Source organism: Dipodomys merriami, unplaced genomic scaffold (genome assembly GCF_024711535.1).
Source record: "Dipodomys merriami isolate MVZ:Mamm:240054 unplaced genomic scaffold, mDipMer1.0.p SCAF_10, whole genome shotgun sequence".
Classification (NCBI taxonomy): Eukaryota; Metazoa; Chordata; class Mammalia; order Rodentia; family Heteromyidae; genus Dipodomys; species Dipodomys merriami.
This window is the reverse complement of record NW_027202271.1, coordinates 750,332-766,947: the sequence shown is the minus strand read 5'-3', so window position 1 is coordinate 766,947 and position 16,616 is coordinate 750,332. Positions and strand designations below refer to the sequence as shown.

At 41.0% G+C, this 16,616-nt stretch overlaps 1 protein-coding gene across 5 annotated transcripts in view; it reads left to right on the top strand.

Annotated features, from left to right (window-relative positions):
- Window positions 1-1,605: 1,605 nt before the first annotated feature.
- LOC138838621 (zinc finger protein 717-like) overlaps window positions 1,606-16,616 on the top strand; it is a 32,066-nt gene continuing 17,055 nt past the window's right edge. Inside the window, exons 1-3 of one of the 5 annotated variants that reach the window (XM_070038030.1) lie at window positions 1,606-1,720; window positions 2,275-2,500; window positions 5,519-5,583. In XM_070038030.1, coding sequence (XP_069894131.1) covers window positions 2,455-2,500; window positions 5,519-5,583 — 111 coding nt within the window. In that variant the 5' untranslated portion in view covers window positions 1,606-1,720; window positions 2,275-2,454. Of the gene's footprint in view, window positions 2,501-5,518; window positions 5,584-16,616 lie in introns of all 5 variants that reach the window. The other 4 variants (XM_070038041.1, XM_070038042.1, XM_070038034.1 and 1 more) reach the window with 4 other exon arrangements.

The window sequence follows — 16,616 nt, the reverse complement described above, 5'->3', positions numbered from 1 at the left end:
CCAACTGTGACTATACAGATTTCCTGCCCCAGCCCCTTCTTCTGCCCTCAGACTCCTGACACTATATCTACCTCTAAGGCTGTGAGAGCAGTTGTTACTCTCTATCCTGCAAGAGATAGCCTGTCAGTCTCTAGCTGACATTAAACACTTCTTTTTTCTATGTGACTGTGTGTCTGAGTGGTTTTCTGGGTTGGCACTTACAATAAATACCCCAAAGTAGTCAAAGCTAAAATATAAACGTATATGAAAAATAATGCAGGGCAATATGCATTTATGATTGTTCAAAATGATTAAAGTAGGGTCTACTAAGGCGTACGTCTCCACGGTGTATCTGCCTTGAATAACTTTAACAGTTTTAAAAAATGAATAACAGGAACCTGATACCTGTCTTGTTTGAAGGGAGTGGGACCTATGATGAGGGGAGTGGATGAATAAAGGAGAGGAACCATGTGAGTCATTACAGCCCGAATACTCAGTGTACATACATGAAAATGAAAAGGAGACAAGTGAGGATGGGATAAATGGTATGAAAATAGAGAAAGATGGAAAGGGTGACACATTGACCAAGATGTGCTGTATATACAAACGGATTTGCTGGATTGAAAGCTCATTAAATTAAAGATAATTATAATGATGTATTGATTCAGGCACTAGTGGCTCATACTCATGCCTGTAATCCTACCTAGAAGCCAGTTGTGACTCAAGTGGTAGAGGGTAACCTTGAGCAAAATGGGTAAAGGACAGTGCTCAGTCCTTGAGTTTAATCCCCAATTACTGCACACGTACAAATGAAGTAAGGAGGTCAGGTCAGGTACACACTATATTGGCCACATGGCTGGATTGTGGGGTCTGGCATCTTGTCTTCATGCTGGGGGAGGGAAATGCCCCCACGTGATGGGTGTGCCCCGACCCTGGAGGTAGGTTATTGAACCTGTCAGTCCAGTGACTAGGAGTGGGAATTTCCTGCGGCTCTGCCCCCTCCTGGGGCCCTATTTAGGTCCAGATCAGCTCAGCCACGAGGATGCCATGTGGTATGAGTCTCTGATCATACCCTGTGTCCTGTCTCTTGGCTCATCTCCAGTCATCATGGTGACCCAGTTCAGCTCTTCGTTGGAGCTGAACTGGATTGTTGGTATTATTGATATCGTTTTTGTTCTTTCTTTCCTTGTTAACCTGTTTCCTAGCTGTGTTACGTGTATTTGGGGACTACAGACCTTTGAAACAACTGGCTGCCTGCAGCTTGCTAACTGTATAATAAAGACTCCAATATTCTATATTTCAAAATATGGCTTCTGGGATGATTCACCTTACAACATAAACACCCACAAAAAAATAAAAACAATAACATGTAACATATGTCAATGAAACCACTTTTAGGGTCGACTCGGCTGGGCCCCAGGAGACTGGCTCAGGCAGAGAACCAGTTCCTCTGATCTGGTCCCAAGTCGAGCCCTTAAAGCAAACCGACTTCCAGCCGGATGGTGCTCGGCATTGTGGGAAATGTAGTCTTTCCTCGAGTACAGGCCAGTGGAAAGCATTTCCGGGTTGCTGTTGCGTGAGCGCCTCCCCACCTCTCCCGTCGTTTTCTGCCCGGAAATCCTGCTTTCTGGCTGTTCCCTTGTGGTTAGAGAAACTGGGAGGTTGGGTTCCGTGTGTGGAGGCTTCCTGGCGGGTGACAGGAGCCACCTCGCCTCCCCTCCGCAGACCTGTGGGCTGACACGTGAGTTGGTGGCGGAATCTGTGTGCGGCTGCGGAGCCTGAGCTGGGCGCGCGGCTGAGGCCCCTCGGGCCCGGGCTCCTCCCGGAGCGGGTGTGCGTCCGGGGCCGTGCCTGGCTCCCGAGGCCGGGCGGGGTGGGCGTTCCTTCCAGGGGAACCCGCGAGGCCAGCGTGGGCGTCCCTGCGTGCCATCGTGCCCTGTGCCCAGCTTGAGATTCGCGAATGACAACCGCGGTACCATGTGAAGTCTTGAGAGGCGGCTGCGTTTGTGGGGTTCGGTGTTCTAGTGACATTTCGCTGACTCGATTTCACACTAGTTTGTGCACGACCTCGTTTCTAGAAAAGCTTCTATGTGGAGTATTGGAGTACGGAGTGGGGTCCTGTGCTCTGGGATTAAGTAACGTGGCCAGGTTGGAAGACAGAGCCTATGACTGGAATCCCTCCTGCGGGAATGCTGCCCCGCGTGCACACCGGCCCTGGAGAACCGAAGCAGAGTCACAGAAAGGGGCAGCTCTGGTCAGCTTTGCCCTTAGCACTTACTGCTGCTACTTCCACAGCACAAGATTCGCGTGATGCTGTTTCCTCCAAAGCTCTGGACCCCTTCGTGCTTTTCTGAGGTTGGGACCAACCTTGAGGAGAGAGAGGTGAGCTGGACTGAGGAATGAGCCAGAGCCTAGTTACCAGAGGGGACCCGACCTGGTCGGGGTGGAGGAGACCCTGCCACACTGTAAAGATGTATGTACTGGTATCCTCACCCCACTCTCACTCATCCTGTTTCTCCAGGTAATCTCTAGATGTGAGCTCTTTCAAACCTGTCACTAAACTGTGGCATCTAGAAATGTGCTGATGCTCTCTAACCTAATGATTCTTCCTGGCAATTCAAGAAGTGCTTTCCAGAGACCTTCAGCCTTATTTTTTTTTTTAAAAGACAAAACAAAACTTACGGTGATTTATCCTGCTCAGTGTGTCTTGCATGATTTGTAGTTGTTAAATGTCCTAGTTTTAGCTACTCCTTTCCATTTGCAACAATTTGCTCAAAGAAGGAAGGATTGTTTTACTTAAGAAATTCTTAGCCCGATGCCCGAGGCTCAAGCCTGTAATCCTAGCTTCTCAGAAGGCTCAGATCTGAGGATCACTGTTCAAAGCCAGCCGGGACAGGAAAGTCTGTGAGACTCTTATCTCCAGTAAACCACTCAGAAAACCGGAAGTGGTGCTGTGGCTCAAGTGGTAGAGCACTGGCTTTGAGCTGAAGAGCTGAGGGACAGTGCCCAGACCGAGTTCAGGCCCCATGACCAACAAAAAAAAAAATTCTTTTTGGGAATTGAAATCAGCTGGGCACAAACAAATCCCTTATTTGTTTCAAAATAATTTCCTTGAAACATATTGATCCTTTTTTTAATCCTTAATATTTTCTGTGATGTTTGTGACTTTAAAATATTATTTACATGGATATTTTCAACTTTGTGAATCTGTATTTGAAAAATTACACATTGTATGCTACAATAATATGCCCACTATACATTACTTGAAATTAGAAAGACTATACTTCTATTCCAAACCAATTTCATATAACATTAATAAAATACAATGCCCTTTTAGATATAGATTTTATTCCTAACTAGAAAATCTGTGCCGGGCAATGGTGGCTCATGCCTGCAACCCTGGCTACTCAGGAGGCTGAGATCTGAGGATCATGGTTCAAAGCCAGCCCTGGCAAGAAAGTCCATGAGACTCTCATCTCCAGTAAACTCAGAAAAAGCCAGAAATGGCACTGTGGCTCAAATGATAGAATGCTAGTCTTGAGAAAAAAGAATCTTGGAGACATTGCCCAGGCCCTAAGTTCAAGCCCCAGGACTACTAGAGAGAGAGAGGGAGAGAGAAAGGAAAGAATTTCTGAATTTTGAACCTGTAAATTTTTTGGAGTAGGGGTATGCAGCTAATAGAGTCTATGAAGATATTATAAAATTCAGTACAACATTCCTCTTCACTCCCAGTAAAATCAGTTAACACATGAAGTTTCAACCAAAATCTATTAGCATGTGAAGTCTCAACCATTGTGGATATGGAGTACATAGCATATAACAAATGTATTTTATTGTCCCAGGTTTACAAGTCTGTTGACAAATCCAAAAATGAATTTCTCACTGACCTCTCACAATCACAGCCTGCAGTGGGGAGAGAATGGATGGTCTCAGAAGTCCGTCCCATTTCTGTCCCTTCCACAATTACCAGCACATCTATGAGTCAGAAGAAAGACACTAGGGTGGAGGGAAAATGCTGACATTTACATTAGGAAAGGTGGTTTATGCTTCAAGCATTGATGAATTATCTAAAAATACTAAGAATAAAACTAAGACTGAAAAAAAACCAAAAAATGTATTTTAGGTTTTTTTCGGGGGGGGGGGGGAGTTTGTTAAGTAGAAACACTTTTCTTTTCTTTTTTGGGGGGGGGGAGGGCCGGTCGTGGGGCCTAAACTCTGGGTCTGAGCGCTGTCCCTCAGCTCTTTTAGCTCAAGGCTAGCACTCTACCACTTGAGCCACAGTGCCACTTCCGGCTTTTTTCTTTTTGCTTATGTGGTGCTGGGGAATCGAACCCAGGGCCTCATGCATGCAAGACAAACGCTCTACCACTGAGCCACCTCCCCAGCCCCGAAACACTTTTCTTATGATAATGAAAAAGTTAAATACGAGCATGCAGCATTGCTTTTTAATGATTCACATGGTTTTTAGTGGCAATAGCAACTCACTGAAGTCCATACAGTTGTTGCTCATGAGGATTTTCATTATTTGTACATGTGGCTGTAAAATTTACTTCACTGTATTTGAAGAGTTTCTCTCCTACATCCTTTTGTAAAAGAAACACAGGTGTAGAAAATACCAGCATTTCCAACATATTAAACCCATCAACATTTACTTGCCAAAGCACACAACCATTTTATTTGTTTTATAGGAGTTACATTTTGGGATGCGCTCAGCTAGGAATTTTGTGTTACTGTTTTTTTAGATACCAGATGAGACTTTCTTTAATCCTCTCATTCCCTGATTGAGGATGGTTAAGTTGGCTTTAGGATGGTGACACTCCTAGGACCAGTAATTCCTGCTGGCTTTTGATTAGCCCTGTATCTCAGCCAAGGACAGCCAAGGTTCTTCACAGAATGACTGTGTTCACAAAAGATAATACTAAGGACTTTTCAAACTTAAGTTTACATTTACTAAGGACTTTTCAAACTTAAGTTTACATTATCTTTCCTGATGTTCTTGTTGTCTCGTTAAATGGTAGATTCCAGATCATTGTCCAGGGCTACTCTGAGTACTTGGATGATGTGTCATTTGGGAACCATTAAGAAATATATATTGTGTATATATTTTTTCTATAAAGTTTGAAGTGAAAAAGACTTAGTTGTAATATGCATACTTCATGATGTTCAAATCTTCAAAAGCAGGATAGCCATAAAAGGAAAATAGCTCATACATTCCTAAGTCTATTACTGTAATATTAATTTTAGTGAAGACATAAGATGTCCTTCTTTGGTTTAAATTACTAAATTTTTTGAAGGAATATTGTTGCCAATTCTGTAGGTATATTAACCCAGAATTGCATTTATAATTCCTACGGACTAATAGATTGTGAGTACATCTATAGTGGGGACTCTGATGCCTCTACTTGAGACATAAATTGTTCTTTTCCCAAAGGAAGGCGTTTTACTCTTCCAGCCCATGTGCAGTGCTTTGAGCAGGAAAATCTATGACAAAGCCACACTAGTTCTTCTCTGACTCTACTTTGTTTGCCTTCTCTCCCAGCTGTGCTTAGAGAGTCTTCTGTGAATTGCCAACAGCAACAATACAAAAAAATGAATGGATCTCTGGTATGTTTGGTTTTATTCCTCATTTTGTTTTACATTTTATGAATGTTACCAGTCCAAGAATTAAAATGGAAAAGTAGAAAACTAAGATTAAGCCTCAGGGAATTGTTCCTAAGTAAAATAAAGATGGCTTGTAGATTTAGCAGATTATAAAATTTAAGAGTAAGTGCAGATTTGTCTCAAATTTCTCTCTGGTTTATCTGATGTTATATGATTATAATGTTACATGCTTCAATAACTAGGGGTGAGCATGCTAATTTCTCATGTAATGTGAAGATTTGCTGGCAACTGGTCAGAAATTCCATCCTCCTTAGTCACATTAAACTGTTTTAATGAAGTTTTCCTGGAGTTGCTATAATTGTTACTAACACTTCTAAATGCTGTAGAGGACTGAGTAAGCCATGTGTACTTGAATTATTGTCCATACATATCTATTGGATAATGTGAACTTCACATAGGAAATGCAGTAGATTGCCACAGTTGTGTTTTCTTTGAAACTCATTAGTTAGTCACCAAATTATACTCAAACCCCATGACTGCTCTCTGGTTTTGACTCACTTGAAACTTCCGCTATATTTGAAGAAATTGTCCATGGTCTTCTGAGAAATCCTCTCTGTTCCTTTCCACCTCCTATGATTTTTTTCTCTAGTTCCCTGAATTATTCTCTCTCTCTCTCTCTCTCTCTCTCTCTCTCTCTCTCTCTCTCTCTCTCTCTCTTTGTTCTTCCTTTCTTTCTTCTCTCCAACTGCTCTGTTGTGGGCTAGTTCTTCTTACTCTTTAATTTTCCTTAGCTACAGTGGCACTCTAAATTGACATTCTCTCAACCTTTATATGAGAAAATTACTACCTTCCATCTAGTGACCCACAGCAACAAACTGGAGTTCTCCTGATTTTGTCCTTTCAGATCTAAACTCATTTGAGTCAGTACTGTTTTCTGATTTGTCCTCACTTCAATAATTTGGAACCATTGGCAGTATAAAAGGAGTAGCTTGATATTTTACATTACAATTGAAATTCCTGGCAAAATCTGAAGGATATTTGTTCATTAATCTCCCAGAACCTGCTTTTACCACATTGTGTGTGGCATCATAACCTTAGAAATATACTGGGAGAGATGAATCTGTAAGGAGAAATAAATGAAACACATAAGAATCAAAAAGAAAGGGCGGGGTTCCGGGAAGATGGCGGAGGAGAAGCTGGAATCTGAACAAGCTCTCGCATAGAAAGGAGTTTTAGAGTTCCAGTGAACAGTCCTAAGCCAGAGAATCACACCAAGTGTGTCATCACAGGACAGAGAGTTAGACAAGAGAGGGGAAGCCAAGGAAACGCACCAGCTGCCGCTCCGGCGGCGGGGCCGCGGCGGCGACCGCGGAGTCATACCTGAGACACAGAGAGTCGGGGACAAAGGAGCCAGACGCAGCAGACGAGCGGATTCTACTCAACACCAACAAGAACCGACAAGGAGCGAACATCTTCATCCTGCTGTTTGCAGACCAGAGACGACCCAGGATCCAAGACTCGGCGTGAGTACAAGCCCGACATCCTCACTCCTCAGAGAGCAGAGGAGGGAAGGCCACCCCTCCCCCCCCAGCACCGGTGATCTCCATCTTGGATACCGACAAAGCTCGGAGGAGCTGCTAGCTCCAGCTCAGGCCTTGGAATAAAATGAGTCATTTAGCAGGTCACAAGAACTTAACGGCGAAGTGACCTGCCAGACTCAGCTCCATCCAGGGAAAGGTCACCCAGCTCAGGCGCCAGCCATCGGAGTGGCTTGTCTCACTGGGTAACCAGAGCCAGAGGCTGCCCCTCCCTCTAGCAGCCACCACAATCAATTGAAAAACAGAAACCCTGAGAATGGCTCCAGGCTGGGCACTGTGAGCTTTATCACAAAATAGCCCCAGGGAAAAGCTACTGTTTGTTGAAAGGCCTCAACTCTACCCAGAACCTAGCCTCATCACCACATCCCCCTCTTTTGTGAATCTCAAAGCAGACCACCCTCCCAGAAAACTAACCTGGGAGGGGGATCTCAAAATCTTGGGTAAAGCAGAGCATTTTTCTGCCTCTTCCAACCAACCGACTTAAGAAACCAATCAAGCCACAGGACCTCAAGCTGACCAGAGACTCCAACAAGAGACTGGTTGCAGACAAAAGGGAGATAGAGGATTCTTCCCACTCCTCCCCCCCCCCAAAAAAAATCAAAAGACTTTTTTTTCTTTTTTTTCTTTTTTCTTTCTTCTTCTTCTTCTTCTTTTCTTTTTTTTGCTTGTTTTTTGTTTTTTGTTACCTTATATATATATATATATATATATATATATATATAAATTTTTTCCCTTCTAAAACTTTTATTAATCTTTAATTTTTGCCTCTTCTGAAAAAATAATTGTTTTCCAGTAACTTTTTTTTTCTCATCTTATAATTTTTATTTTAGGAATACGTGAATGAGAGTTTTCCTTTCTTTTCTTGTCTTCTTTCTCTTTTTCTTTCTTTCTTAATTATCTTTTTGTTTTTTATCTAGCTCTACTGAACTTCTGATCTTTTCTTCTCCCGTTCCCACCCTTAAAGCTTTTCACATCTCCTCTATGTCCCTCCCCTTCTCTGAACATATTCACATTCCTCTCTAAATAGACGGTCTTTTAACCTCTATAATAACATTAATTTTTACATTTCTATTCTTTTTCTGGTCTCTCTTTATTCCCCTTTCCGTCTCTTCTTTTGCTCTCTCTCTCTACTTGCATCCTACCCAACTCATTTCCTGCATTGTGATTAGGACATAGTTAACTCTCCCTGTGCCTCCCCACACCAATCTATTCCTATTTTTTACCCACATCTCTCCCTAATCCTAATAATTTCTGGTCTTCCAAATTCTTTTCTGCGGTTCGAAGTCCTTTAACATATAGTCGTTTGATGTTGAATAGATGTATCTGTTGAACTAGATTGTATCTGTAGACTATTGACTGTACAAATGCAAACTTTGGTTGATGGTTGCCTTAAGATAGTGTTCTAGCACAAAACTGGTGCAATCTTTATCTCAAATGGGCCGAGTAAGCCGGAAAAACACAAGAAAAATGGCAAATTCGGGTATCTCAATTCCCAACCTTGATAATCAGGGATTAGAACAGATAAAGAATAATCCAGAGGAGAGTTCCCAAATAGCTCTACAAACACTAATAGCAAACATGATAAATGAGAAGTTTGACAATGTACAAAGGACTCTGTATGAGCGTGATAGGGAGAGAGAGGAGGCATCCCAGAAGTTTATACAGGAATATCATAAGCGTGAGGAAGCTTCTCAAAAACTGATACAGGATTTGCGTGAACAACTTGAGAATACTCAAAGAGAAAGGGAGGAATGGCGTGAGCAGGCAGAGAACACTCAAAGAGAACTGCAGGAATCCCACAGAAAGGAGGAAACTAATCAAAGAGTAATTCACAAATTAAGAGACCAGGTAGAGAATACACAAAGATCACTAAAGGCATTCATGGAATCCATTAACAAAGAGCTGAAGGAAGTCAGGGAGACCACAAAGGGAATGCTGAATGGAACCCAACAGAAGGAATGGGAGTCCAAAGAAACCATAACCAATCAACTAAGTGATTTGAGAACAAACACTGAACACCAAATTAAGGAAGTAAAGAAATTCATACAAGACCTAAAACAGAGCTTCAACAAAGAACTTGAAGCCATCAAAGCTGACCAATTAGAAGGAAAAGAGATAAAAAACAAAGTAGAGAGTCTTGACAGCAGGTTAGACCATGCAGAAGATCGAATCTCAGGGATTGAAGACAGCCTAGATATTATAGAGAAAGAACATGCAACCATCCAAGACAAGTCCAAGAAATATGATAGGTCTATCCAACACCTGGAAGACACCATCAGAAGGCCCAATCTAAGGATAATGGGTGTAGAGGAGCACCTAGAAACAGAACTTAATGGTCTAGGAAATTTGTTTAACAGGATCCTAGCAGAGAACTTCCCAAACATACAAAAAGATAGGCCTATTCAGATACAAGAAGCTTTTAGAACCCCAAATAGACCAGACCAGTATAGGACATCCCACTGTCACATTATAATCCACACAGGATCAACCCAGACCAAGGAAAAGATCCTTAAAGCTGTCAAGGAGAAAAGGTTAATCACCTATAAAGGGAAACCAATTAGAATTACCTCAGACTTCTCAGCAGAGACAATCAAAGCAAGAAGAGCCTGGAATGACGTATGCCATGCCCTAAAAACAAACAACTATCAACCAAGAATACTGTACCCAGCTAAACTCTCCTTCATAACTGAAGGCCAAATAAAAACCTTCCATAGCAAAGAAAAATTGAAACAATACATCTCCACCAAACCAGCCCTGCAAAAGATTCTTAAAGATGTCCTACACATAGAAAACCAACAAGAACGCAACAAAGGCCAAGAAACTGGACCCAAACTGAGAATCCAAGAACCTTAGGAAGAACCCAGTTTTCACAGCCCCCAAGAAGGTGGATAACATGGCAGGAACCCCCAAATACCTCTCAGTCCTATCTCTTAACGTTAACGGACTGAACTCTCCAATTAAGCGACATAGACTATCTAGTTGGATTAAAAAACAAGACCCTTCTATCTGCTGCCTGCAGGAGTCACATCTTGCCCGTAAAAACAAACACATTTTCAAGGTTAAAGGCTGGAACAAAATCTACCAAGCAAACGGCCCTCATAAACAGGCGGGAGTTGCAATCCTAATATCAGATAAAATAGACTTCAAACTAAAATTCGTGAGAAGAGATAAAGAAGGTCGCTACATACTAATTAAAGGATCTCTCCTTCAGGAGGATATTACAATTCTAAATATCTATTCGCCAAACAATGGAGCACCCAAATTTATCAAAGAAACACTACTTTCCCTCAAATCCCATATAGATCCAAAGACATTAATTGTTGGGGATTTTAACACACCACTCACCCCACTAGATAGATCAACTCGGCAAAAACTCAACAGAGAAACCGCAGATCTAAACAGCTGCATAGATCAACTAGACTTAACAGACATTTACCGAACATTTCACCCAGCAGCAACAGAATACACATTCTTCTCAGCAGCACATGGAACGTTTTCTAAAATAGACCACATTTTAGGCCACAAAGAAAACTTGTCTAAATTCAGAAACATTGAAGTTATACCTTGCATTCTCTCTGACCACAAGGGAATAAAATTAGATCTCAACACCAAAAGCCACCAAAGAAAGTCCAGTATCACATGGAGGCTGAACAACACACTGCTGAATCATGAGTGGGTCATGGAAGAGATTAGAAAGGAAATTCAAATGTTCATGCTATTGAACAAAAATGAGCACACAAATTACCAGCTACTCTGGGACACAGCAAAGGCAGTACTCAGAGGCAAGTTTATAGCTCTGAGCTCCTACATCAACAAATTGGAGAGATCGGAAACTAACAATTTAATGACACATCTAAACCTCCTTGAAAAAGAGCAGCAAGATAAACCCCAATCCAGTAGACGGAAAGAAATAATCAAAATTAAATCAGAATTAAATGAATTAGAATCCAAAAAAACTATAGAAAGAATCAACAAAACAAAGAGTTGGTTCTTCGAAAAACTTAACAAAATTGACAGACCCTTAGCAAACCTTATCAGAAAAAGGAGAGAACACACCCAAATTAATAAACTCAGAGATGAGAATGGAAACATCACCACGGAAACAACCAAGATTCAGAACATTATAAGGGAATACTTCTCAAAACTTTATGCTAATAAGTTTGAGAACTTGACAGAAATGGACCTTTTCCTAGCAAATATTGACATGCCAAAACTAAACCAAGATGAGTTAAACCAGCTTAACAGGCCCATATCAAGCATTGAAATAGAAACAGCAATAAGAGACCTCCCAGCTAAGAAAAGTCCAGGACCAGATGGTTTTACAGCGGAATTTTACAAGGCCTTCAAAGCAGAGCTCACACCAATACTCCTCCAACTCTTCAATGAAATTGAAAGAGAAAGCTCACTACCGAACACATTCTATGAAGCCATCATAACCCTCATCCCAAAACCAGGCAGGGACTCATCAAAGAAAGAGAACTACAGACCCATTTCTTTGATGAACATTGATGCAAAACTTCTCAACAAAATTTTGGCCAATCGACTTCAACAATTCATCCAAAAAATTATACACCATGATCAAACAGGATTCATTTCAGGGATGCAAAGCTGGTTCAATATACACAAATCAATTAATATTATTCATCACATCAACAGGAGCAAGAATAAGAACCACATGGTTATCTCAATAGATGCAGAAAAAGCATTTGACAAGATCCAACACCCCTTTATGATGAAGGTTCTGGAAAAATTAGGAATCCATGGAACATTCCTCAATACAATAAAGGCTGTATATGACAAACCTACAGCCAGCATTATACTCAATGGTGAAAAACTAAACCCATTTCCTCTTAACTCAGGAACAAGACAAGGATGCCCACTCTCTCCACTTCTCTTCAATCTAGTATTAGAATGCCTAGCTATAGCAATAAGACAAAATGCAGATATAAAGGGGATCCAAATAGGGAAAGAAGAAATAAAACTCTCCCTCTTTGCAGATGACATGATCTTGTATTTAAAGAATCCCATAGACTCCACTCCCAAATTACTCAAGTTGATTCAAAACTTTGGCAAAGTAGCAGGTTATAAAATTAACCCCCAAAAATCAATGGCTTTTCTATATGCCAACAATGAGAAAAGTGTGGCTGAAATTAGGAAAACAACTCCATTTGTAATAGCCCCACAAAAAATAAAATACCTAGGAATTAACTTAACCAAAGAAGTGAAGGACCTCTATGATGAAAACTTTAAAATCTTGAAAAAGGAAATCAACACAGAACTTAAAAAATGGCAATACCTCCCATGCTCCTGGATTGGCAAGATTAACATCGTGAAAATGGCAATACTTCCCAAGGCTATCTACAAATTCAATGCGATACCTATCAAAATTCCACCCTCATTCTTCAAGGAAATAGAGGAGGCAATCCAAAAATTCATATGGAACAATGAAAGACCCCGAATAGCAAAAACGCTCCTCAACGGAAAGAACACTACTGGAGGAATATCAATACCAAATTTCAAACTCTACTATAAAGCCATAGTAATCAAAACAGCTTGGTAATTGGCATAAGAACAGACCTCAGGACCAATGGAATAGAATTGAAAACCCATAAATGAACCTACAGGCCTATAGCCATCTAATCTTCGATAAGGAAGCTAAAACAATAGAATGGAAGAAAGACAGCCTCTTCAGTAAATGGTGCTGGCAAAATTGGTTAACTACATGTAGAAAACTAAAGCTAGATCCTTATATATCACCCTGCACCAGAATCAACTCCAAATGGATCAAAGACCTTGAACTCAAAGCAGACACTCTGAAAACATTACAGGATGGAATAGGAGAAACCCTAGGTCTCCTTGGCTCAGGTCGAAATTTTCTGAATAGAGACCCGGAAGCACAACAAATCAAAGAAAGGTTGGACAAATGGGATTGCATAAGATTGCAGAGCTTCTGCAGGGCAAATGACATAGCTGGCAAGATCAATAGAAAGCCCACCGATTGGGAGAAGATCTTTACTAGCCATACAACGGACAAGGGTCTCATATCTAAAATATACTTGGAACTCAAAAAATTAAACCACCCAACAACAAATCCTCAAAGAAACAACTGCCCAATAAATAAGTGGGCGAAAGACTTAAAGAGAAGCTTCTCTGAAGAAGAAAGAAGGATGGCCAATAGACACATGAAGAAATGTTCAACATCCCTAGCCATAAAAGAAATGCAAATCAAAACAACATTGAGATATCACCTCACTCCAGTTAGAACAGCAAAAATCAAGAACTCTAACAACAACAGATGCTGGAGGGGATGTGGGCAGAAAGGAACCTTACTTCATTGTTGGTGGGAATGTAAACTTGTTCAACCACTTTGGAAAGCAGTATGGAGGTTCCTCAAAAGACTTCACATAGATCTCCCCTATGATCCAGCAATCCCACTTTTGGGCATTTACCCAAATGTTTACAAACAAGACCACACTAAAGCTACCAGCACAACTATGTTTATTGCAGCATTATTTACCATAGCTAAGATATGGAACCAACCCAGATGCCCCTCAGTAGATGAATGGATCAAGAAAATGTGGTATATATACACAATGGAATTCTCTGCCTCCATCAGAAAGAATGACATTTCCCCATTTGTTAGGAAATGGAAAGGTTTGGAAAAAATTATATTAAGTGAAGTAAGCCAGGCCCAAAGAAGCATAGGTCCCATGGTTTCCCTTATTTGCAATATCTAGTATAGGTATGAGTCAAGCGGAAAAGGTCAGATAATGTGATGTTAGGAAAATGAACCCTTAAATATGTATTTTAATGTTTTCGTTTCTTTCATGCATGTGTTTCTAACGCATTTACAAGATTATTTCTTTGTTGCTTTGTATGTCCCTCCCCCACAGTGTAACCCCCGCTTTCACTATATTTGATGTCAGTATAACATGTGGAGGAGATGGGGACAAACAAGTCGTTTAAGGATTCAGGTGGACCTGTTGCAACAATGAGAAGTACAAAATGTCATGTCAAAACCAGCTTTACAATGTCTGTGTGTGGGGGGGAGGGGGGTATAATTGGGTGGGGGGAGGGGGGTAAAATTGGGTGGGGGGAGGGGGGTAAAATTGGGTGGGGGGAGGGGGGAGGCGGGGAAGGGAAGTGAAGGGTAAACAAAGGAGGAGGCTGCAATGCTTGGTAAGAAATGTATGCATTATCCTGCCCATGTAATTGTAGCTCCTCTGTACAGTATGTTCCCAAATAAAATAAAATACAATTAAAAAAAAAAGAAATATAATGGGAGAAAGCATTCAGTAATTAGTGGGACATATTCAAACAGCAGTCAATTTAAAATCAATACAAAGAATAAAAACCAGGTTGCATAGATTATAATACATTTTTTATTTCTATTTGTGGGGATTTTTTCCCAGCTAAAAACAAACTTAACATGTTACCAAGCTTTTTTAAGTTTATTCTTTCTGTTATTTTCAGTTACTTAAAATCAGGGGAAATTGATACATCACATATATATCTGACAAAATTCACATAATGTAAAATTTGTCATTTTAAAATACTACTTTTGAAGACAAGTCTTGCTCTGTATTCTAGGCTGTCCTAGTCTAGGCTGGATGATAATCCTGCCTCAGACTATGAAGTTCTGGTATTATAGGTATGTGTTACCATACCTGGCTACACTAACCAATCTCCTCGACCCCCTCCCCCTCACCCCCCTCCCCCTGTAGTGGACCTTGAATTGGCCTGAGCACTGTCTCAGAGCTTTTTCACTGGATTAACCATTCTTTTTTTTTCTTTTATCAGTCATGGGTCTTGAACTCTGGGCCTGGGCACTGTCCATCAGCTCTTCAGCTCAGGGCTAGTGCTCTACCACTTGAGCCACATCGCCACTTCTGGTTTTCTGGTGGTTAATTAGAGATAAGAGTCTCCTGGGCTTTCCTGCCCAGGCTGGTTTTGAACCATGATCCTCAGATCTCAGCCTCCTGAGAAGCTAGGATTACATACAACTACTTAAAGATAATTTTATTTATTTTTTTATTGTGAAAATACTGTACAGAGGGGTTACAATTACATGGGCAAGATGAGTACATTTCTTATCAAGCATTGTAGCCTCCTCTTTATTTCCCCTTCCCATCCCTTCCCATCGTCATCCCCCCACCCCTCCACCCCCGCACCAAAGTTGTAAAGTTCGTTTTTGACATAACGACTTGTTCATCTCATTGTTGCAATGGGTCCACCTGTATCCCTATTTAAACGATTTGTTTCTTCCCTTCCCCTCCACAAATTATACCGACATCAAATACAGTAAAAGCAGAGGTTGCATTTTTTATAGTATAAAGAAAAGAACAATATGTCTGGGGCTGGGAAGGTGGCTCAGTGGTAGAGTGCTTGCTTTACATGCATGAGAGCCTGAGTTCGATTCCTCAGCACCATATAAGAAGAAAAAAACAGAAGTGTTGCTGTGGCTCAAGTGGTAGAGTGCTAGCCTTAAGCTAAAGAGCCGAGGGACAGTGCCCAGGCCCAGAGTTCAGGCCCCAAGACTGACAAAAAAATAAAAAACACAACAAAAAGAACAATATGTCCATACTAATGGGATAAGTAGCTATTTCATTGTGATTTTGATTTTCCTACTACTATTGATATTGACCATGTTTTCATATGCTAGTGAGACATTTCTCTAAATTCTTTGTAGGAGTCTCTTCAGTCTTTTGCACTTGTGTGTGTGTGTGTGTGTGTGTGTGTGTGTGTGGTTCATTGGGGTTAAACTCATGGCTGGGGTGCTGTCCTTAAGCTTTGTCTGCTCAAGGCTAGCACTCTACCACTTTTAGTAACAGCTCCATTTCCAGTTTTCTGGTGGCTCATTGAAGATAAAAGTCTCTTAGACTTTCCTACCCAGGCTGCCTTCTAATCATAATCCTCAGATCTCAGCCTCCTGAGTAGCTAGGATTACAGTGAGCCACCAGTGCCCGGCCCTTTTGCCCATGTTTAAACCAGACTTTTTTTGCATCATAGGATTTTATTTTATAATTATTAAAAAGAAATTTGGCTATTAATAGATTAAGAAATATGTGCAAATATTTTCTTGAATTTTATAGGATGCCTTTTCTTTGTTGGTATAGCCCTTTGATGCACAAGGTTTTGATTTTATGCAGTTAAACTTGTCTGGTTTTGTAACTTGTACTTTTGATATCATATCCAAGAAGTAATTATCAAATTGTCAAAATTGTTGTGAAACTTTCTGTCCTACCCTGATCCTCCTCCATTCCCTCCTCTTAGTTTTTCTTTCTTTCTATAATTGGATACTTTCTCTGTTGCTCCAGTTGATCTCTAGCTCATAAGGTCAAGTGATACTGCCTGAGCTTCTCACATCTTGCCTAGCTGTTTTTTCTTTTGCCAGTACTGAGGCTTGAACTCAGAGGCCTCACATTTGATCAGCTAACT